At 41.8% G+C, this 23498-nt stretch overlaps 1 protein-coding gene across 1 annotated transcript in view; it reads right to left on the reverse strand.

Annotated features, from left to right (window-relative positions):
• The window catches only part of MLLT10 (MLLT10 histone lysine methyltransferase DOT1L cofactor), a 2165838-nt gene that overhangs the window by 1284769 nt on the left and 857571 nt on the right, over positions 1-23498 (reverse strand). The window contains exon 4 of the mRNA XM_044065494.1: positions 21418-21673. Within this exon, the coding sequence (XP_043921429.1) occupies positions 21418-21673 (256 nt within the window). The remainder of the gene's footprint in view (positions 1-21417; positions 21674-23498) is intronic.

A 23498-nucleotide genomic window follows, 5' to 3' on the forward strand; every position in this document is an offset into this window, starting at 1 on the left:
TTGGGAATATATGCTTTGGGAGTGTACTGAGTTGGCAGATTTTAAAAATGTCCTACAGAGAACTCTGGTCAGAAATATTGGGTCAGCAAATGGCTACAATGAAGGAAATGATTCTTTTGACCTGGGACATAGGATCTGAATTGCCTATATATAAGTAAGGCCTTATTAAGTTTAATTTTGTTAGCTGCCAAAAAGGTAATTAGTAGAAAATGGAAATCAAGAAGTATTGAACATTATGAGAAATAAAAGAACTGAAAGAGGAATTTTAGAAAATGGAAGGATCAAAGTACATAGAACTAAATGGAAGTTACAGGGACAATACACGCAGAGTAATGTTCAGGAGGAGGAAGAGTGAGGTTTTAGGGAAGGCTCCAGGAATTCAGCAATTTATGTAATGGTGGAGTGACAGCTACAAAGAAAGAAAATATGCGTCATGTATAATGCATTTAAATGGAAAAATTATCATAGTTTCATAGGAGATTAATAGGCTAACAGCTCAAGAGGTCTTATAAGAGTAGCCAGATTTACTCAACTTTCTATTCCTAGGGGAAAGATGACAAGGGTCAACAAGCAGGATTTTGACCATTTTTACAGACTGTCGCTGTCCATAAGGGACATGGGTTTATTGCGATTTCTCATGCACTGGTCCAGACAGGGCTTGAAGACGGGCAGGGAGGGGCTTTGCTTTACGTAGCTAGGAAGCCTATTCCAGGGGATGGGCAAACTCTGGGACACCTCTCTCTCTCTTCAGCATGATCTATTAATGTCAGAGATTAGGTTTAGATCTTGGAACAGGTAAAACACATGCACAGTTAGTTTTGTGAATATGCAAAATTTCCATGAGGGATGGGTCAGAGACTGCCTTGTAAGTCAGGCACAGATCACCACTCAGTAATCAGTAGGAAAATGAATACAGTGATCGTACTTTCAATCAGTCTGGATATGACATATTGGTTATTCCCTGAGAACACTCCAACTGTTGCAGGTGCCTAGCGAGGAACATGCCAAAGGGAACATTGTACTAGATTTACTGGTCTGATGAGGGCCAGTACAGTGGCATTATGACCTCCTTAAATCTGGATACCATGCCCTTATGTATAAGATGAACAGCACAGAAGGATTTCTTCACCATCGTGGACACATGGTGGTCAAAGTTCATATTACTATCTGAGTAAACCGAAAAAAGGCACAGAGAACTTGGCTACAGGACAAAACTTCACTTTATTCCAACAAAACACAAATAATAATGCTGTGTAACACAACGTTATTATTTGTGTTTCGTTGGAATAAAGTGAAGTTTTGTCCTGTAGCCGAGTTCTCTGTGCCTTTTTTTCAGTTTACTAGTATATTTTGATAGGCACCGAGACCATCGTTTTGTTTATCTATCCAAGTACCCAGATCTCTCACCACTGGATCCACTGTTGGGGGTGTTATCAATGTTGCAATTTGCAGGGGTATTTGATTTCCCAAAGGGTATTTCATTAGTCTGCACCAGACCTTTCTGTAGGATATCAACATTGTTTGGGTTGTCAGTGATTGCCCCCAACTTGCAGTCTTCAGCAAACCTGGTCAGTCAAAGGCCATCTACATTTGCCTTGACATCTGAGAAGTACATTCCAAACAGGAAGGGGGCCTAGCACCGAGCCTGTGTACTCCACTGATGACTGACCTCTTTCTGGATGTGGATTTCCCCACTCTAACATTGTGCTCTATCAGTGAGCCATTTGTCTATCCACTTGGTGACACAGAGATTTACACCCAATTTTGTGAATATTTACCTATAGTACCTGAGTGGGGTACTGGGTAAAATGCCTTGGCCAGGTCAAGGTAGGCACTATGGACTGTCTTACTCTCATGCATGGCCTTTGTAACCTTCTCAAAGTCGTCCACCAGACTGAGTAGGCAGAACCTGCCCTTGACAAAGCTGAAGTGGGCTGGGTCTAGAGTCTGTAGATTTCCTACATCATTGTTAATCAAATCCATGATTATCCCTGTCATAGCCTTGCATATGAGGCTAGTAAGACTTATGAGTTGGTAGTTTCCTGGGTCTGTTGAGCCCCCCCCCTTGTGCAGGCTGTTCCTGTCCTCTAACTCTACTGGGCCAAAGCCAATCTGGCGACTGTGGTTAAATATAGAGCAGAGTGGGTCTGCTAGGTCATGTTTCAAGCTATTTAACAGGCACCCTGGGGTTCCATCAGGGCCCACTGATGCTGTGCTTCTAGCTTTAGAGACAGCAGTGACAACCTGTTATTTTGGATAACAAGCAAAGGAATGGTAGGAGGTATTTCATGGGAAGTGACCACAGTGGATGAAATCTGAGCTGAATTTATCAGCCAGCACTGTTGCTACTACTTCTGACTGAGTATAGGTAGTGCCATCTACAGCCAACTCAGCACATTACTGAGTTTCCTTAAGATCTCTGACATAACTAAAAAAATGCTTAGTGGTTATCCATTGCTTGGCAGGTTGTTTTAGTCCCATGTTTAGCTTCTGAAGACTTGACTAGTTCCTTGATTTCCAAAAGATATAAAGGTGTAGTGACTCAAAATTGCCAACAAAACAAAATTATACCAAAAAATCTCAGCCCACAAGACAGAACACTGCTCCGTTTAGAAGTCAAATCCACACTTTATTTGAAAAGAATAAAGATTAAGCGTTTTCATCCATCAGAATTGCTTGGACTTCATCAGAATCTCAAGGTATTGCAGAAAATGTCCTCTCAAACTCCTTTACACACGATAAATATGACCCAGAGCAATAAAATCCTTTTGTTACAGAACACAACCCAGTTCTAAAAAAGAGCAAGGGGGGAAGCTCTTCTTTGCTACTTCGAAAGACAGCATTCTATCCTAGCAGCATTTTTTTTTAACTGCAACCACCAGAACAGGAGGTAAATAAAGTGTGGATTTGACTTCTAAACAGAGCAGTGTTCTGTCTTGTAGGCTTAGCGACTCAGTTTTGGTATTATTTAGTTCCCTGATTTGTCTGTTGAGACTAATGAGTTCTATTCTCTGTTGTGCTCCCTCCCACTTAATTCTAGACAGTAATTCCTTCCTTCCTTCTTTCTGTTGTACAGTCTTATTTATGCCAGGGGTCCATAAGGATGACATGTTTTTCTGGCTAGACCTGGATTTAGTTTGGTCAAGTACTGCTGTTTCTATGCAGTTGTTTAACTGGCTGTACACAGCATATGTCTCCGCATTTTAGCGTTAAGGGGAGCTTTAAAATATCTTATGCTATCACTTAATAGAAGGTAATTTGTTTTGGAAAAATTCTTTATGGTTTTAGGGTTGGATGAGGGTTCTGTCACATTTATTTCAAAGGGACTGAGTTATGATCCATCAGTACATTATGCTGGGGGGTGATGCACTCCTCCATGTCAAGGATATTTGAGCCCCTAGTGGGAGTGCAGACCAGCTGTTCCAGAACATTTGCATTTATAAAGAGCAGGAACCTCTGAGCCCACATGTTATTGGTTGTGTACTTTTCCCAGTTTATGGAGGGGTAGTTAAAACTGGTCACAAGTAGTGTGCTGGACTGACTGGTAAATGATTCTAGTAACTTCAGATATATGAAATGATTTTCACGTTCATGGCTGGGGACTTGTGGCTAGTAATAATATATGATGGGGGATTTTGCCTATGGTCAGCTGGACACGGAGTAGCTCCAGTGTCTCATCCTGACTGATCAATGGAACCACCTCCTCCTTTTTAGAGGGTGGTCTGAATGTGGGATATGCACTGCAGCCTTGCACTGCTGGGGTGCTTTTGCAGCCTTGAAACACGTCTTTGTAACTGCACAGACATTAGCATTCTCCAGGGCAAGGAGAACTGCCAAAGAGTGCAGTTTCTTGTTAAGAATCCTAGCACTGAGCAGTAGTACCTTCAGCTTGGGATTAGAAAAATTTGTTACGGTGGGTAGTCTGCAGGTTTGGCATTGCCTAAATATGACTCTATGGGGTGGCTAATGTCTTGGCTAGTACTCGAAAGACTGCAGGTGACAGGTGCAGACCACGTCTGACAAAGCATCGTAGTCTGTTGATCATGTGATCCCACACTGACAAATACTGGATCACCTTGGAATGACACCAGTAGCGAAGCCAATTATTAAAGTCAATCATTTTCTGTTGTGGTTGAGTGATCCGAGTGCCTGCATGATCTGGTGAATCTTGGCCACTGACAGGCAACTTACTTTATCCAAGCTGGTGAGGGGGGCATCCGTGTGTCTCACGATGGAGTCTATGACCAAGATGTTTTAGTGTGTGGTGTTTTGCCTTGGGAGTTTGTTTGGGGAGACACTGTGATGTGCATTTTAAATATAGTGGCTGGTGTTGACTTCTTTTCTGTTAATGTACATTTCCTATATCTTAAATGATAAGTTAGTAAAGGTGTTAAAAAAAATCTGTGACATTTAGAGAGAAGTCAGAATTTTTTTTCAAGTATCAACACATTTATTATTTTTCATTCAGCCCTACACACAGAAAAGGACTGCCCAAATCAGGACTGCAGTGCAGACAGACAGGTGGTGAACAATTCAACTAGGTGCACTGACCTCTATGCAATAAAAACCTGTAAACAGTTTTCCAGCTCTCGTCTTTTTTATGGAAGCTGCTAAGCTCTTGACATCAGGACTAATTGCCCATCTTAGACTGTCAGTAATACCCAACAGGGCAAACTACAGATTTCGCTGTAGTACATCATGCAGGAGGACACAAATTCCTCTGTAAAGTATATGAGAAGTTAAGTTTACAATAAAAAGTGTGTGAGCTTTTCCTTCCTTTGATTCCAAGGCAAGGAAATTAAAGTTTTATAAAGTTTAAGCAAGTTTCTGGTACGTTCACAATGCTTGAACCACATAATATGGAGAAACGCAACCTAAAGGATGAGTTAGATTAGAGGGGGAGTTTTCCTTTAAAGCTTACAGTAGGTGCAGATGCAAGCAAAACAGGAAGTACTGTCCTGAGCTTGCAGAATCTGTGCAGCAGAAAGGCATTTTCTAACAAATACAATGGCATAAACAACTAAGTAAAAAAAAGAATCTGACGTGTTAATACAGAAGCATGAAAATGAGTAGTTTGTGGGTACTGTTGAAATGAAAATTCTTAATGCAGTGAAATCTGAAAATGTTTCTAAGGCATTTGAATAGCACAGTGTACAATGCAGACAGCCAGAAAGAAATGCTGATATTCCATGGAGAGAATACAGATTTTACACTACACACAGATGAAGAGTGCAACATTCTGTCAGATTGGACTTTTAGATGCCTGATCTTAGATGGTTTTGAACAGACAGCTTTGTGTACAATGTTAATCTATTGGGGCCATTGGGTGGCACCATGAAGTCAAATTCTGGTGACATGAGTAAAAAAAAAAAAAAAACCCAAGCTACAGACTCCTTACTCAAACTGCAGCACTTAAAGTGTTACCAGGTTTATGAAAAATTAGGAATGATAAAGTGAATTCACAGTGAGAATATACACAGATATACTGACTATTCCAAAGTTAAACATGATCTTAATGACTTCACGTGGCAATTGCTTAAAAACATCCCTTAATACAGGACCTGTTCAGTTTTGACATAACCCATGACGTGTCTAGTATAGTTCTAATTTCAAATTTATATAATTAGAAGTACATAATTAGAAATAGATTAGATATACATATTCTATCTTTTTGCACTACTTTTACTCCCAGGTGAATCATAAAAAATCTAAGGCATGGAGAAAAACTGACTGAGACTAATAGGATCTGTGCTAGAAGTTGTTTAGAAACATCTTTTATATGAAAATGAGTCTGGGACCTTTTAAGGTTTTCCATAAGCTAACAGTTCAGATTTTTAAATTCTCTTACAGATCCATAAAAGTCTTTTGGCGTCTTCCTGGGCTGGAACCTAAACAACTGCGACTGATGCTACAGTAATTTTAAGTTTTAAATTTGGAACAAAACAAGTGGGACAGTTGCACTTAGAGGCCTTGGGAGCAGCAAAAGCTTTAAACGTCAAAGCCTCATCTTCTGCGGAAGTGTAACAATATGTGCTCTTTCCAGAAGCTTCTGTTTCTGCAAGCTTCTTGTCTGTTTCCTTTCCTTCATAGCTATGATGGAAAATTTTCTGTATCTATGAGACTGTTTCTAAAGTCTCTTTAGCCTTTTCTCAGTAAGATGCAAGAGAAAATCTGCTTTACTAAATTACAGAAAAATGTTAACAGCACTCAGTGCTGTGCTCAGAACCTAAATTAAGCAAAGGGTATGGTAATCCTTCAGGGTTATTTGCCTTCAATAACCACATGCACATATCAACTTAAAGGGAAAGACGTATCATTTAAAAAGGAAGACATCAGAAAGGACAATAATTCCTTAGTCAAAAATAACAAAATGACTCAATGGTGAAAACCATAGGGAATATGCCAATACTGCTTTTATGGGAATTTTGCAGAAGATCGTTAGCCTTTGCAGCAGTAACTGAAAAAAGAAATGGGTGGAGCAACACCTCAAAAAAAAAAAAATTTAAAATAACACAGCCATTACTATCACTGTTAGGGTGACTACCTCAAAAACGTACAGTCATACAGGTATCTTTATCTAAAACCAGGCTGAACTCTATTTGAAAATAAACAGCAATTTTGAGGAAAATCAGTGGCAGCTAACTCTTCCAGAGCTGAACAAAAAATGTCTCAAAGCAATTTACCCAACAACCATTTTCAAGTATGTTGTCTCCCTCTGCATTGCCCTGAAGAAAAGCATCTCCACATACAGATTTTTTTTTTCTGTCAAAATGAATCATTTTCATCACTGGATGTCATGCTCAGGTTAAAATCTGTTAAATACAGATCAATAATACAGAGGTCTTCAGTTCAGCTAACAAATGCCATAGTACAAGGAAAGATATACGGACGGAAAAATGGCAGAGTTCCACTCTAGAGACCCAGCTTCGGTGTCAGTTAAGTCCTTTTCATATTTACTAATAACTTACCTATACAGACTTTGAAATGCTTTCAAAAGGTATTATAAACATGGAGTTTCAAGATGGCTGTATACTGAGTAACCGCTTGTTTTTAGCTCTCCCAGTGTGAAAACAGAAACTCAACAAAGAAGGCCAGTAGACTTGTGTTTATGAGTGAATTTCAGTAACTGGCTAGTAAGTACACTGCCTGGATGCTAGGAATAAAAAAATACAGAAGACCTGGAAAAAAATCAGCTACAAAAAGTGAGGAAGAAACACGGACTAGGGAGAGTTCTGCAGCTGTTCAGCAAAAGGTAATGCAATCTTCAGACATAACTTCCAATAACCAACAGGATTGACAACTGCATACTGACCTGGTTAAACTAAACAAAACACTGACAAGAGTATATTAACAAACAACAAAAGGCCGGAACAAAAAGAAAAAGCTTTAAAGAGATATTCAAATGAGAGGTTAAAGCTGCAAAGATTAGAGGTTGAAATGAAGAAAAGGCTGGATGAATATGAGACTGTGCAGGAAGAGAGGTTTCAAAAAATAACAGAATTAGATGACAGCGCATGTAGGGAAAGCTTGAGATTTTCAGCTATACCAGAGAAGCTGGAAGGAAAAAACTGCATTAAATTTATGAAAGCACAAATAAGCAACTGGACTGGTATTCCAGAGCAGGACTTATTAATTGAACGAGCACATTGTGTGTATGCTCCAAATCTAGCTATAAGAAAGCAACCTAAACCTTTTAACAGTAAGGATGTAATCCTACCAGCAAAAAGAATTTATTTTGTCAAAACTATGGCAGGAGGACACAATACTAAAATAAGGTGAGAGAAGAGTGTTTGTGGAGAATGATTACTCGTACAACAGGCAAAAGAGAAGTAAATTCATCCCTTTATTCAGAGGATGCTGAGATGCAGGTATGAGATTCAAACTGCTGCATCCAGCTGTCTTCAAGGCAGTCTTCCATGGAGGGACAAAATAATTTTTTGATGAAGTGCATGCTAAGGAGGAAATACGAAAGTTTGTCCAACAAAAACTGAGCTGTGGAAACAGAAGGAGATTCAGCTTCTTGCCCCTCTGGTAATAAAGACCACAGAGAGACTGCACCTGTGAAACCTTTTCCAGTATTTCTACAGAAAATGCTGGAGAGAAGGAAGGGAGCATGAGAGTTGACCAGAAGAAACGCGAGTGCATCGGAAATTAAGCAGAGACAGGATTTGGGTGATGGAGAAGAACAGTAATAGAATCAGTAACAATGTGGGATTACAAAGCATTATTATATTTGTGAAATATGACAGCACAAGAAACTGGAAACATTGGACTTCTTCAAAACTTGTTTGCTGTGTGGGGGACTGAAGTATATGCCTTACTTCATATCATTAATGTTCAAAATAAATCCTTTGGGGAAGGGAAGAGAGGGGAGAATGCTAACTGTAAGTAAAGAAAACACTTTCTTTAGTATTATATCTGTGTTGCATGGTTTTCTTTGCAAGCTATTTTATGCGCAATGGGGACTGTAAACAGGTGTTGTTTTTATTTTTCTCCCCTTGTCCTTTTTCTTCCTGTGCAGTTTTGAGAAACATAGGCAATATAATGATTAACAGAAAAAAAAGGGAGATTGGTTAAGGGGGCATGGCAGAGTTCAAATTAATGTGCTTTTATTCACTCTTACATGGGAGAATGACTGATTAAGAACCTTGGTTTTACAACAGAAAGCAAGTAAATGAAAAATACAATACTGAATATTATTTTTTTTTTCCTAGCACTTGCAAATATGTATACTAAGTAGCATTTCTACAGCTGCTCTTCATGCCGCCATGGAGACAATCTGATAAAGAGAAACTGGAGACAGACTTGTGGAAGGGGACTGGTTGAGGGAAAAGAAGAAAAAAGAAAAGAGAAACTGACTAGGACATAATGTTCCATGAAAACAGTCATGAGTTTTCTCAAGTGTGACTGCTTTAAAGATAATACAAAACCAGTTAGACTTGAAGTAAAGTTCTCTCAGGGATACTAATATAAACAGGTGCTTTTGTTTTTTCTTGTTGACCCTTTTCTCTTTTTCTTTGTTCAGTTTTGAGAAATAGAGACACTGTAATGAAAAAAGAATGAGGAGAGGAGGAGATGGGGGGAAAGCTGAAGGATCTGGTTAAGAGAGTATGACAAAAGAAAACTCAGTGTGCTTTCCTCATGTTTGCATAGGGAAACGACTGGGTAAAAACTCTAGGCATTATCAAGTAGCAAGTTTATTACAAAGCATGTAAATAAAAAAGAATTTTGAATATTGTAAGGCTTTTTTTCTGATAAACAAGGTACCTTAGGAGTTTTGTGTCTAGTTCCCATGTCACTAGAAGATAATTTGATAAAGAAAAATGTCTTGGAGAAAGTGTTTACTGGAAGCATTCAAGTGTTTTCTCAACTGGGGGAGTTATGCAGATATAAAAAATCAAATTGCACTTACTAACAGCACTGACTGTACAATGAATCTTAGCATGGCTAACCTTTCTTTTTGGTTAACTTTAACCTGAATGTGTAGCTATCAACTTACACCTTATGTTCTTATTAGGAAGCAAAAACTTTAATATTTGAAGATGTACATAGTTGTGTGTGTTATTGTAAAGTTCATAGGTTTTAGGAGGTTTTTTTGGGGGGCTGTTTGTTCTGTTTAAGTGCTTTCAAAAAAACAAAGTTATGCAAGATGTGACATAGGCGCAAATGGATATGACATGAAATAACTGTATAAAAAGACCAACTTGCCGAACAGTATACACATGTAATATAAAAGTTGGAACTAGACATTTAGCAAAAGAACAGTTGTATATAAAAAGGCGGTCATAACTATATAAGAAAATGATGCTTATTGTAATGTCTAAATGGTCTTATAGATAAATATAAAAAAGAAAGAGTAGTGAACTATATTAAAAAATGTAGAATGCAAATAGCTATGCTACAGGAAATATATCTGGAAAGAAATGAACATGCAAATTTGATAATGAAAGGTTTTCAAGATGCTTATTTAGCAGAATATTTAGAGCAAAGGAAAACAAGAGTACTTATATTAATAGCAAGAGGAGCTCAAACAGTGATAGAAGAGGGGAAAAAATTTAATAATGGAAGGTACATAGTACTAAAGGGGCTATTGGCTAGGGAGGAGGATTACACTGGCATGCATTTACATCCCCCTAAAACTGCTATAACAGAGCTTAAGAAAATTCTGGGAGAAATAATCGGCTTTCATCAAAGAATATTACTTATAGGTGGAGATTGGAATTTGGTTTGCAACAGTGAAGATGTGTCTGGGGGGCCTAGAAGGGAAAATATAACAACGGAGGGTAGACTTTTGAAGAAATTTATGAAAATGTTTGGCATGGAAGATGTGAATTCAGTACTAGGAGTTCGGAGTGAATTTACATATTATTACCGAGATACAAAAACTGGGCTAGGCTAGACAGACTTTATATCCCAGAAACATGTGCATTTAATTGAAGGTCTTGAAATGTACCAAATAACTATTTCAGATCATGCACCAATAATAACTAAAATAAAAACGCAAAGTAATGAAATGAAAATAAGACACTGGCGCTTTTCCCACCTACCGGCTGAAAAGAGAGGAATTTAAGGAATGGGTTGTGGAATTAATTCAGGAGCTACTAGAGAAGATAGCTTTATCTTCTGAAAACATAGCTAAGGATAAAATTAAAGTGGACTTTAAAACTAGGTTGGAAATAAAAGAAAGGGAGATATGGCTAAACAGTAAAAAGAAGTTATGTACTCACCATAACATTCCATCTGAGTAGGTAACTTGATTTGTCTGCAACCTGTGGGTATCGGATCCGATTCGGATCTGAGCCGGCAGCTTTCCAAGCTAAAAGATCCGAGCTCCAATCTCCTCCCCCCTACTCATAATGCCCTGCCATCTCCCTCTAATCCTCAGATCCAGTTTGCCCGAAAAAAGGCAATAGGAAAATTCTATAACCTAGGAAAGGATTACAATATGTTCCAGTGATGTCAACTGAACAAGGACATATCCTGATCCTTTGATAACGAACTAAGGGTTCGGGGGATGGAGGGAGGGTCAGTTGCAGCCAAATGAAGTTACCTACTCAGATGCAACGTTATGGTGAGTACATAACTTTTTTATCTGAAGTAGTTAACTTCATTTGCTCAGCAACCTGTGGGACAGAGTCCCCAGCTACCAGCAACTTGGGCCCTTATGGAAGGATATTCCAGAGCACTGCAGAGCCAAAAGAAGCACGTCCTCTGGATATTAAATCCAATTTATAGTGTGTAATAAAGGTACGAGAGGAAGCCCAAGTAGCTGCTGAGCAAATGTCATCCAAAGAAACCCTTGACCAGAAAGCAGCAGAAGTAGCCATAGATCGGGTAGAATGGGCTCGCACTCTCAGGGGCTCAGGACGACCAGAAAATTTGTATGCGAGGAGAATGCATTGGGAAATCCATCTAGCTAAGGTTACTTTAGTGACTGGTTTCCCCAGACAGGATTTTGCAAAGGAAACAAAAAGTTGATCAGATTTTCAAAGATCAGCTGTTCTGTTTAAGTAAAAACGTAACTGTCTGTGAACATCCAGACAATGAAGTCTGTATTCTCCTTTGTTTTGGAAATTAGGAAAGAAGACAGGTAGATTGATGGACTGGTGGATATTGGCTTCTGAAGCCACTTTGGGCAGAAAAGAGGGATTAGTCCTGAGGGAGACCCTGTCTTTATGAAAGATGATGTATGGAGGATTACTGCAAAGAGAGTGAAGCTTCGATATCCTCCTAGCAGAAGTAATGGCAATCAGGAAGACAGTCTTCCAAGATACATATTTTAAGTCGACTGAAGCCGTGGGTTCGAAAGGAGGCCCAGTCAGAGCTTGAAGAATTAGGGTAAGATCCCATGGAGGCACTGCATCTTTAATAGGGGATCTTAACAAAAAGGTTCCTTTCATGAATGTTTTGCATATCTTGGAGGACGCTAGGGGCCCTGAACTGTTTCCAACGTGATAGTGGGAAATAGCTGCCAGCTGAACTTTAATGGCAGAAGCACTAGCTCCTTGATGAAAGGTATGGGAAAGAAAGTCTAGAACTGCTGGGATAGGAGCCATGAAGGGGTCCAAATTCCTGTGCTCCGCCCAGACAGAGAAACGTTTCCATTTACTCTTGTAGATTTTCCTGGTTTATGGGCGGCCACCAGGATGGCCTTAACCAAGGAAGATATACCGGGAATCCTAGCCATTAAGGGAACTTGATCAACCAAGCTGAGAGCTTGAGATAGCCCAGGTCGGGGTTCTTCAATCCCAAAGGGTGAGAGATCAGATCCGGAGTGGGATCTAAGATCCAGGGAGGATGTACTAGATGAGATCGCAGGGTAAGGGAACCGGGTTTGACGAGGCCAGAATGGGGCTATGAGGATAACTCTGCTCCCCAACCGACGAGCTTTCTGCAAGAATTTTGTCATCGATGGAAGAGGAGGATAAGCATATAGAAGACCAGATGGCCAAGCATGAACTAGAGCGTCTCTGGGGGCTTCCCCTGGTGGGGGAATCAGAGCGAAGAACTCGCTGCACTTTGTGTTCGAAGGCGAGGCGAAGAGATCGCAGCAAGATTGACCCCATTCGAGGAAGATTTGTTTGCTACTGCTGGGTTCAGAGACCACTTGTAAGGTGAGAGGATCGTTCGACTCAACCTGTCCGCCAAGATGCTTGACTGACCTGGAATGTGCATTGCTATGAGAAAGTGGTTGGTGGATATCTCCCATTCCCATAATCTCATTGCCTCCCTGCAAAGTGGATAAGATCTGGTTCCCCTTGTTTGTTTACGTACCAGACTACAGACTACAGACATGTTGTCTGTTTGAATTGCAATAGTTCCTGGAGGAAGAAGGGGATGGAGAGCCTGGAAAGCCTGGAACGCTAGAAGCACCGCCCTCATCTCCAGGACACTGATATGCAGTGAGGTCTCTGTGAAAGTCTACGTGCCTTGGACGGATCTGCCCATGCAATGCCCCCCCCACCAGAGGAGAGATGCGTCCGTGGTCACCGTGACTTGGGGAGGGGGTATAACAACCTTCTCGGAGATCTCTGGAGTGGAGCCACCAAAGAAGCGACTCCCTGCAAATCCTGCTGAGGGGAATAGGTGTAGACAGGGGGTGAAAAAGAATGGACCATTGGACTTGCAATGTCCATTGAAGGATTCTCATCTTCAGGCGAGCGAAAGGTGACAGACTGATGGCCGCTGCCATGGATCCCAGGGCCCTCAGGACTAGTTCTGCTGGGGGAGCTGACGATTGTAAGAGGTCTAGAACGTGAAGGCTTACACTGTGACGTCTGTCCGCTGTCAGAAAGAATCTGGATTGTGTAGTGTCTATCCTGGCCCCTATGAATTCCAAAATTTGAGTAGGTTGAAAAGAGGATTTCTTGTGGTTTATCATAATCCCTAGGTGGCGGGCTAGGTGTAAGTAGTAGTCCCTGCCTGAGCAGAGGTGATGCCTGGTGGGGGCAGTTAGGAGCCAGTCGTCCAGGTACGGAAAGACCTGTATTCCCTGAAGCCTCAGGTGGGCCCCTACAACTGCCATGACCTTGGTGAACACCCTGGGGGCTGTGGTAAGATCGAAGGGTAGGACCCTGAACTGGTAATGGCTGGCTCCCAGCTGAAAGCGGAGGAACCTTCTGGATCGTCTGTCCATAAGAATGTGGTAGTACACATCCTTGAGGTCTATCTAGCACATCCAGTCGTTCTCCTGCAAAAGTGGAAGAATGGATTGAATAGTGACCATCTGGAATTTTTCTTTGGCGACTTACAGATTCAGTGTGGACAGGTTGAGAATGGGTCGTAAGTCCCCCGTCTTTTTTGGCACCACAAAGAACCTGGAGTAAAAACCTGATCCGGATTGCTCGGAGGGACGCGCTGGATAGCTCTTTTTCTTAGCAGCCCTCGAATTTCTGATGCTGCTGCCTCCCTCTGATCGGGTGGAACATCAGGGAGTCTTGTTGATTGGGGAGGGTAAGTTAGGAAAGGGATTGAATACCCTCTGGATATGATTCGGATCACCCAACAATCTGTCGTAATGGACTCCCAATTTGCTAGGTGTTCCGAGAAGCACCCCCCCCCCGACTGCCTCCAGAGAGGAGCAGTCGGGCAACCCCTCAGGGCTGCGAGGGTTGATCCGAAAAAGGTTCTCTCGACCCAAAATTCTTCGAACCCCCTCTGGCTCTGGGCCGGCGTCCACCCTGTCCTCCTCTGCCTCTGAAGGATGTGGGATCCGGAGCGAAACGGGATTGTTGAGCTTTCCGGAACCACATCTTCTTTTGTCCTCTTTGGTTCCTGGAGTAGGACCTCTGAGGAGCCGAGAAGTGGATCCCGACGGCAGACGTCTTCCCATCTTTCTCGCTCTGGAGAAGGTATCGTGGATGGTTTTGCCGAAGAGCATAGAACCGTCAAAAGGGGAGTTCGTGAAGGACGCCTTGAAGGGTTCCGCAAAATCTCAGAGACAGAGCCAGGCCTGTCTATGTAAGACGACGCCCGTTCCACTAGCTCTAGCCGCTCTCTCCATAGCATGGGAGAGAAGTCGCATAGATGTGTCGGTAACTGACTTGAGAGTGGCCATTCGAGCTGAGAAGGTCCGCTTGTCCTCGGCCGACATGGACTCTGGGGGTGACCGAGCGTACTCTTTAATCAGGTCCCGCTGGAGCCGAATCACGTGCCATATAATTCAGTGACCTCATAGAGAAGGTCGCTGAAGAGAACATCCGCTTTCCAAGGCAGTCCATCATTCGAGACTCCTTGTCTGCAGGATGCACTGAGGAACTCTCCTGTGCTAACTCCTTTTTAGTGGCAGTCGCCACCACCATGGCATGCACTGGGGCACCCTTGCTCCAAACTGTCCTGTCCATGAGAGGGCTGAGGATCCTGTCCTGTCTCTTGGGTATTGGCTCGACAGTGTCCGGCTCCTTCCATGCCCTGGTAGTTATGAGGTCTACCAGGGGGTCGGCGGGAGGGGACACCCAAGAGGTAGATGGGCCTGCGTCAAACGCCTCCAGAAACACAGATTCATCCGAGGAAGGTTGTTGGGCAGACCACCCCCCCCCTCTAATGTGTAACATTTCCATAATGTCTCCAAAGGAGACGTCTTCGGGGGGGTGACCTTGGGGAACCTTCCCCTTCCTCTAAGTCCGTGTCCTCCGTGAGAGACTCGGGTGAGTCCAAGTGCCTCCTCTTGCACTTTCGTTTGCGAGGGACCTCCTCGGGGGGGGCTGTCCGAAGAGGCCTCACCAACAATGTCCTGTTCCTCTACAGGAACAATCTGGGACGTAGGCGCAGGCTGTCCCTGGGGCCGGATGATGGAAGACAGGCCCGTCTGAGTGGCAATGGCGGCTGGATCCGTAGCAACAGCCTGGGGCCTCGAATACCTTGAAAGGACCCTCTCGCCACAATGTCGAATGCTGAGGGGGAACTGCTTTCCCTTGGATTCGAAAGCAGTCCCCTCGGATCCGACGTGCGGACCGGCACCGAAGGTGACCCGATCGGATCCGAAAGGGTAGTGTGCCCTGACCTTAATGGAGCCGAAGGCCCGCTGACCCCTCCGGATCTGACGCTGAACTCATGGCCCCAAAAGCATGGATCCGAAAACGGATCTGACAGACTCGAAGGTACAGTCGGCGCTGAAGTAGGAAATGCTGTCGGCGCCAATCCCGCCCCGACTCCGAAGCTAGTCGGATCCGACAGCTCCGAACCCCGATAGTGGGTCGGAGAAGGAGCAATGGGGGCGAAAAAAGGTGTTGAGCTCCCCCCTGGGGGGGGGGGGCAAGAGCACTCCCATCTGGAGCTGGGCCTGGAGAAATCGACGCATCATCCGGTCCATGTCTGCGTCCGATAAACTTCTGGTAGATCTAGATGAGGCCATCTAAGCCAGCCGGGAAGGCCGCCTAGATGACCTCGAAGGTGACCGGGTCTCCTTGTCCATCTCCGGGGAGAAACATGGAGAACAGAGCAGGGAGTGGGAAGGCCCGGAGACCTTAAGGGGAGAGGCAAGCTGTTTGGACGGCGGTGCCGAAGGGGTCGACTCGGACCGCCTCTTGTGGCTGCGATGCCTTTCTTTCTCTCTCTCCCTATCCTTTTTGTCCTTTTTGCCGTCCCTTTCCTCCTGGGCCAGCGAGAGAGGTTGAGTCCCGGCCAGGGGATCAGGAGCGGCAGGTGGGGCAGCCGCAGCTGGTGTCACCGAGGAGGATGAAGCAGAATCCGGGGGCAAAAGGCCTGCCAGAATAAGCTTCGCCCTCCTATCTTTCAAAGCCCTGGGGTTGAAGGCTGCACAAATAGTGCAGCCCGAGGAGAGGTGATCAACCCCCAGGCACAGGATGCACTGAGTGTGGCCATCCGCTGGGGACAGCTTATGGCCACACTCGGTATATTTAGAGAAAATAGCTTTAGGGCCTTCAGCCATTATAGAAAAAAAAACTAGGCCCACAAGCACACACCTTCACACACGCAGAGGGGGGAGGGGAATAAATCTAACTTAGCCAAAAAGTTTAAGAAACTACCCATAAAAGGCTAGGAAGATAAGAGGGAGTTCACACACACAAAGTTAGAGAAAGTTTGACAGAAAATTAAATTTTAAATGCTAAACTCACAGTACTATGCTCGGAGCTAGTTCTGAGAAGCTTATAGAAGCCGCGGCAAACGAGATCTGGGGTGGGGGGGAGGAGCTTGGAGCTCGGATCTTTTAGTTTGGAAAGCTGCCGGCTCGGATCCGATGAGCAAATGAAGTTAACTACTTCAGATCAAGAATTATTTAGAGGGATTGACAAATGTTAAAGTATTGCAAAATAGGGGGAATCTCTCAGAAGAAAAAGGAGCAACTGCAAAATGCTAAACATAAAATAAGGAATTACCTTGATAATATGCATGAGTTTAGCAAGACTGCTGTTAAGCAGCTGTTTGTTGATGATAATTCTAGAGCACAAAACTTCTAGCACAACAACTTGGGTAACAAATAGTGGAAAGGGCAGTCACCAAGCCTAGTGAGTCTATAACAAGGAAGATAAGAGACCCTGTAGAAGTATTAGAAATATTTTGGAAATTTTATGAAAATTTGTATAAAGCAGAGAAATATGGAACTCAAGAAAATGTACAAATGGAAATGTTTATGGAAGAATTAAATATACCAAAGCTAGAGGTAGATGAGGCTCAATTATACTAACAGTTACGATAGGAAGGGATGAGATACAAATGGTTATGTATAACCAATCTACAGGAAAGTCCCTAGGAATAGATGACATTCCTGTGGAAGTTAGGAAGCTAGGAGGGGAAAAACTGATAAAGATCTGGAAGGTTTTAACAGTATTTTAAGAGGAGTAGTACTAGCATCCTGGAAAAAGGCTGTGGTAACGGTAATACCTAAAAAGGGTAAAGATCCATCAGATCCAGCTTCATTCAGGCCCATTTCAGTACTAAACCATGATTATAAAGTGTTTATGTCTATAACGGCTAAAAGAATGGCAAAAGTGATACCAACATCAATAGATATGGATCAGTGTGGTTTTGTGGAGGGGAAGCAAACATTTGACAATATTAACAGAAAACTGATGATCCAGAGGGAAGCAGAATTTATTAAACTAGCACTTTTATTGGTGGGTCTTGATGCAGAGAAAGCATTTGACAAAGTAGACTGGGACTTCATGAGCAGGGTAATGGAAGCATTTGCTTTCCCTGATACAATTATAAGGTTGATTAGAAGACTATATGAGGGATCGAAGGCACAAATTAAAAGTGGGTGTGGTCCACTCTGATAATGTTTGCTTGAGTAGAGGAACCAGGCAGGGTTGTCCACTTCCCCCTTTGTTGTTTGCATTATATTTAGAACCATTGGCAAAGAAAATAAGGGACTCAGAAATGAAAGGATATAACTGGTATGGTAGTCAGGAAAAGCTGGCTCTATTTGCAGATATTTTATACGTGACAAAAGACCCGCGGTGGTGGTGCTGCGGTAGCGTTGTCGCCTCACAGTAAGACGTTGTCCGGTTCGATTCTCAGCTAGAGCGTCTTCTGCATGGAGACGTGCATGAATGGGCGTACCTTCGTTGAAGGTTGTGCGTCAGGCCTGGTAAGCCGGTATGTAAAAAATCAACTGCCAATCATTAGCGGACCGGAGTTCTGCTGTGGCGACCACTAACCGGGAAAAGCCGAAAGACACAAACAAACAAATTTTATACGTGACAAAACTAGAAAGGGACATTACAAGGCAGTTTCAGATCTTGTCAGGATACAAAATTAATGAAGCTAAAACAAAGGCAATAGCAGTAAATTATGTACCCACACACACAAACTGGCCCAACAATATCCATATTTATGGGGACATGATAAAATGAAATATTTATGAGTACGGATTAGAAATGATTCTGTGGTAGCAACTAAGGATATGTGGGAAGAGACTAAACAGAAGATAATACAAAAATTGAAAAACTGGAAGTTTTGTTATATGGATATGGATACTAAGATACAAGCCATTAAAATGTTTTTAGTCCCTTTAGTCTTATACACAGGTCAGACATACTTTTATCAACCAGAGAAGTTGTGGATAGCAATTAAAAAAAGAGTTGAAGGATTTTATCCGAGAAGGGAAGACAGCAAGGGTCAAGTGGGGCAAGCTGATTCTACCAACAGAACAAGGTGGACTAGGATTGCCTAACTGAGGGGGAATTTTAGAGTAACACAGTTAAGGCTTTTATACACAGCACAAGCAGAAAACTATAATTCAAAGTGGAAAGGAACAACGCTGACACAGGGAGGAAGCTCAAGAAATAAGGAGAGCTTGGGAATTTGGATGCAGACTCTTAAGGAGCATAACCAAAATCATACGGAGTATTATATTCATAAAATGGAGTATTATGTTCATAAAATAGCAGGGAGTATTCTAAGATCCAAACCAGCACGAGAATTGAGAAAAGAGATTTTGCCAATAGGGTTGACTGTGGTCAGAGATACAGATAATAGGCAAGAGGGGGTTGGAATTTATTGGATAATACTGGAAAAAGAACCAAGGTATTGGGAGGAAATAACTAAAAAGGGAAAGGTAATGGAACCAAGGTATTGGGAGGAAATAACTATAAAGGGAAAGGTAATAGAATGGGAAGAGGCCAAGAATTTTTCTGGACTGCAGGTTAGAGATTGATATCAATCCTTGATAGGGAAGGCAACATATAGGCAAAGAGAAAGAAATAGGGGGCTCCTAAATGAAAAACCAGCACTGGTAGAGTTTTTAATAGAATTTAGAACAGAAGTTGCCATTAAAAAAAGAATAATTAGTAAAGCATATAAAATATTGCATGATAATTATAAGAATCAATCAGAGGAGCTTAGAAAGGATTGGGAAGAGAGACTGGATAAGCAATTCACAGAGAGAGAGAGAATGGGGGGATATATCTGCATCTCCCAAATATGCAACTAAGTGTAAAAGACTTAGGAGCTTTGCCTTTTACATAGGTATTTTTATACCCCAAATTGACTCCAAAGAAATTTTCCTCGGGTGGATAGCAAATGTTGGAGGTGTGACAGGCAAGAAAGAGGTAGCTGGGAACATATTTTTTGGAAGTGTGATGAGCTGGCAGACGTTTGGGATACCCTGCCGATCCATTCTGTCGGAGATGCTTGGTGAGCAGACTGGACTGAATGGGGAGATTTTTTTTTTAGTTATGCTTCAGAATCGGAATTGCCTAGACATAGTAAAGCCTTGCAGAGTCTAATTATGGTGGCTGCCAAAAAGGCAATTACTACAAAATAGAAATCAATGTCTAGACCAACTTTACTAGAAGTACTGAATAAAGTACCAGAGATAAAACAACTGGAATTGGGATCTTTAGAAAAGGGAAGGAGCAAACTACATAGGAAAAAAAATGGGAATTGTGGGAATATATGCAGAGCAGGAACGAGGCTTAAGAGGCAGGATTTGAATGAGCTATATAATGCTTAACCGACAATGACTGGATGGTTTATAAGTGATGTATAATATTTACAACTATAGTTGTTTTAATGGTGTCTGTGATGTAAACTGTAACTAAAGTGATATAATTTTGTATGTTTTTCATGTGTGTAAATTTAATAAAGATGTTTGGAAAAAAAAGTATTATAAACATGGGAAAGAAATTTCCCACATTTCCTAGAGAAAGGCTCAGCACACAACTGCTATTATTAAACCTCTGCTTAGACATATACAAAATACAAAGCTTGTTATTTCAACACATTTGTATGACCACTCTATCATGTAAAGATACACAGGTAGTTGAATAACTACACCACATCATGGACTAATTTCTTTCAAAAGATTTCAGGACAGGAATTTACCCTTTGACTGATTTCTCTTTCAATGTGACAGCCTAGTCACCACTGCTCAGAATGAATAACAAGAGTAGCCAAACAACCAGAAGAAACTCTACTGCCTTGCAAACTCTAAAGTCTGGAAAACTGCTGTCATAAAGGAGCTACATCCATAAATAATAAACTGTGTTCTTTGCGAGTTAACTGGATCATACCTTTAAAAGCTCTTTCTGTACATAAGTATAACTGTAAGGGCTATGCCAAGTTCAAATAATTAGAAGACGCAAGTCCAGCTCTAGTATAAAACATAAGTTAAAATGATTCATACGCTTCATGCTGCTTTACAGAGACAAATGAAAACATATTTCTGCTTTCTTTAGTTGACACAAGGCAAAATAGAAGATCTGAACCCACGGACTACCTGCCTGATGCCAGAAGTTGATTAGTGATTCCTGTAGTGGAGAATTAGTCAAGTGATGAAGGGGGATGAGAACATGGCTGCTGGGTAAAGGGAATATAGAGTCCAGGCCAGCTGATCTACAGCAATGGCAATTCCCAACAGCAAGACAAACTGTGAGAAATTGGGACGCATTAGAAATGCAAGCATGTAGAAATGTCTTCACTTGCATCTTCTTGTAAGATGTAAACCGTGGAGGAAAAGGAGTGAATGAAAAGTAGGTCATTACAAGAAGTTTGTACCCCACAGTGTGGTATCCACAGGGGGTGCCGCTATAGTCTTCAAACCTCAAGCAAAAGAATGAAGGGCTGTGGGTAAAAAATGTATCTCATAAAACTGGAGGCCAGAAAGAATTATGAGCCAAAATTAGTTAAAAAAAAAATATATACAAGTCTGAAGTTCTGACCTAAGAATAGCTTGTGTACTGCTAACTTATCTTAATGACAACTAATGTACCTCCCACAATCACTGTTTTATACATATATGTGTGTGTGTGTGTGTGTATACAGATACACACACACACACACACACACACGTGTACCAAATATCCACAAAAAGAAAAAAAAAAACAAACAAAAAAAAAACTTGAGAATTCAAAATTTTATGTTCACTAAAAACAAACTGTGACAAAAATCCCCAACCCAAAGCTACCTAGAACTTGTGCAAGGTAGTATGCAAAGAACATAACAAGTAATATGTACCTTGCTGAAATGGACTGTTTGTTGATGTTGCTGTTACTGGAGTCTTTCCACTAACAGACTTCCTTCCTTTCTGAACGGAGTTATGACCTGTGAACTTCTTCACTTTACCCTCTGGCCCTTTAACCTCTGAACTGTCTTTTCCACTTAGTGGGTGTGCAGACACTTCCTGAAAATTTGCAGTGGTAAATCGAGCTGTGGTTTCTTCCAACCGCTTTAACGATCCTGGGACAGCATTGTTGCTAGGACTTGTGTAAGTCTAATATAAATTTAAGAAAAGGAAGAAAGAAGCAGAGAGTAAAATTAGACCACTGCAACAACCGGGTATTTATCTACAATGACTGCACAAAATAATGTCAGTAAAAAGTATACTTGCATTACAAACCTTTTCAAATCTTAACGAAGAAAAACACCCACCATTTCTTAAAAGAATACTGTTTTTTAGTCATTCAATAAAATGACTTCTGCGATAAGCAGAGCTGGATAAAACTGTATTTATATTAAGGAATATACGTCAGCCTTCCTAGACAATGTTAAACAACGTATCGAAACATTACAGAACTACATAAAGACGAATATCATATAGTCATGCAAGTTTCATGTTGCAGGTGTCTTAAGAATGACTTATCGTCTGAACTGTAATCCATGCAATAAAGGGTTAAGCAAACCGATTCAAAACAAAGGATGTGCTATGCAGTAAGAAAAAAAATATTTTACTTCCAGCACCACTGCAGATTTTATACAGTAAAGCCAGTCAACTTTATCAGCTTTTTGACAACATTGTAATTTCTTATGTCCTGCCCCATTTCAATTCGGCTTGTATTACTTGGAGCACTTGATTTAACTGCAATCATTTTTATTCCCTGTACTATCCCCCCACCCCTGAAATTACAAACATTTTTAATGCATAGCATTTCTGCACAATATTGTGGCAGGCTTGTTTGGAAGCATCAAAACTACTCCAGTGATCTCTCTACATCAGTAAGGGAGAAGACATCAGAATGTGCAGAATATACCACATGGAATTACTGTGTTGAATGCAGGACATGATGGACACTGGAGAATTTGACCATCAAGAATGGGATTCAGGTAAAAGCACTACAAACAGTGCCTGACTCCAAAAGACTTGCTCTCAGTGTAAGTGGTCACTGACAGCAAGTCTTTTGGAATCTGGCTGTTGGTGTAACCCTGTTTATAAGGCAAGCCTTATGCCAATGTAATTCACTTACACTGAAAGCAAGTCTTTTAGAATCAGGCCAGACTTGCTCTGACAGCAACTCTCTTGGAATCTGGCCCATAAAGTACTGCAAACTTCTGGCCTGAATCAGTGACATGTTCACTTCTTCCTGGGTATAAATGACTATAGAATATGGCCAAGTCCATAGACTCAACTCTCTGCACAGGCTGCACAAGTAATTTCCACTTCACTTTTCATGGACTGTACCACTGCTTGGCTTTCTGACTACAGCAGATGCAGTTCTAGTTCCAACTCCATTTACACTGCCCTTCACTGAAGAATACTCACGTGACATATTTCATAGTGGTGGAAGAGGCTCCACATTTCCAGCAGTAAGGAAAAGCTGAGGCAGGCATTACAATCTACCAGTGATGCATCTGTTACCACAGAATGTGATGAATTTCACTGAAGGAAGTGTACCCCACAAGAACAACAGCGTGCCCAGCCTTCCATACTACAGCCCACCAACAAGAGTCTAACACTAAAGAAATTTCCTAATGGAAATGCTGTAAATCTGCAAATTAAATGGGACAAGAGTTACTCGCTCCAGGGATCTCAACCAAACTCGCTCCAGGGATCTCAACCAAACCTGTGACATTAACAGAACATGCTGGAGAGATTTCTGCTCCTTTGGAACAAGCTCTCAATTCAGGTGAAGCGGTACTCCTCAGCAACCCTGTTCAAGCACAAGCTAGACAACTGGATGGGAATTTACTCCAGGGATGGCTATGTCCTTCATGGACAGGGGCATTCAGTGCTAATCCTAGATTCGTTCTGCGAATAACGACCATCTATCTAACCAAGGTCAATTAGGGAACACTGGTATAACATGGCCATTAGCCTAGCA

This window comes from Protopterus annectens, chromosome 3.part0, assembly GCF_019279795.1.
Source record: "Protopterus annectens isolate FY-2018-M chromosome 3.part0, PAN1.0, whole genome shotgun sequence".
NCBI classification, from domain to species: Eukaryota; Metazoa; Chordata; order Ceratodontiformes; family Protopteridae; genus Protopterus; species Protopterus annectens.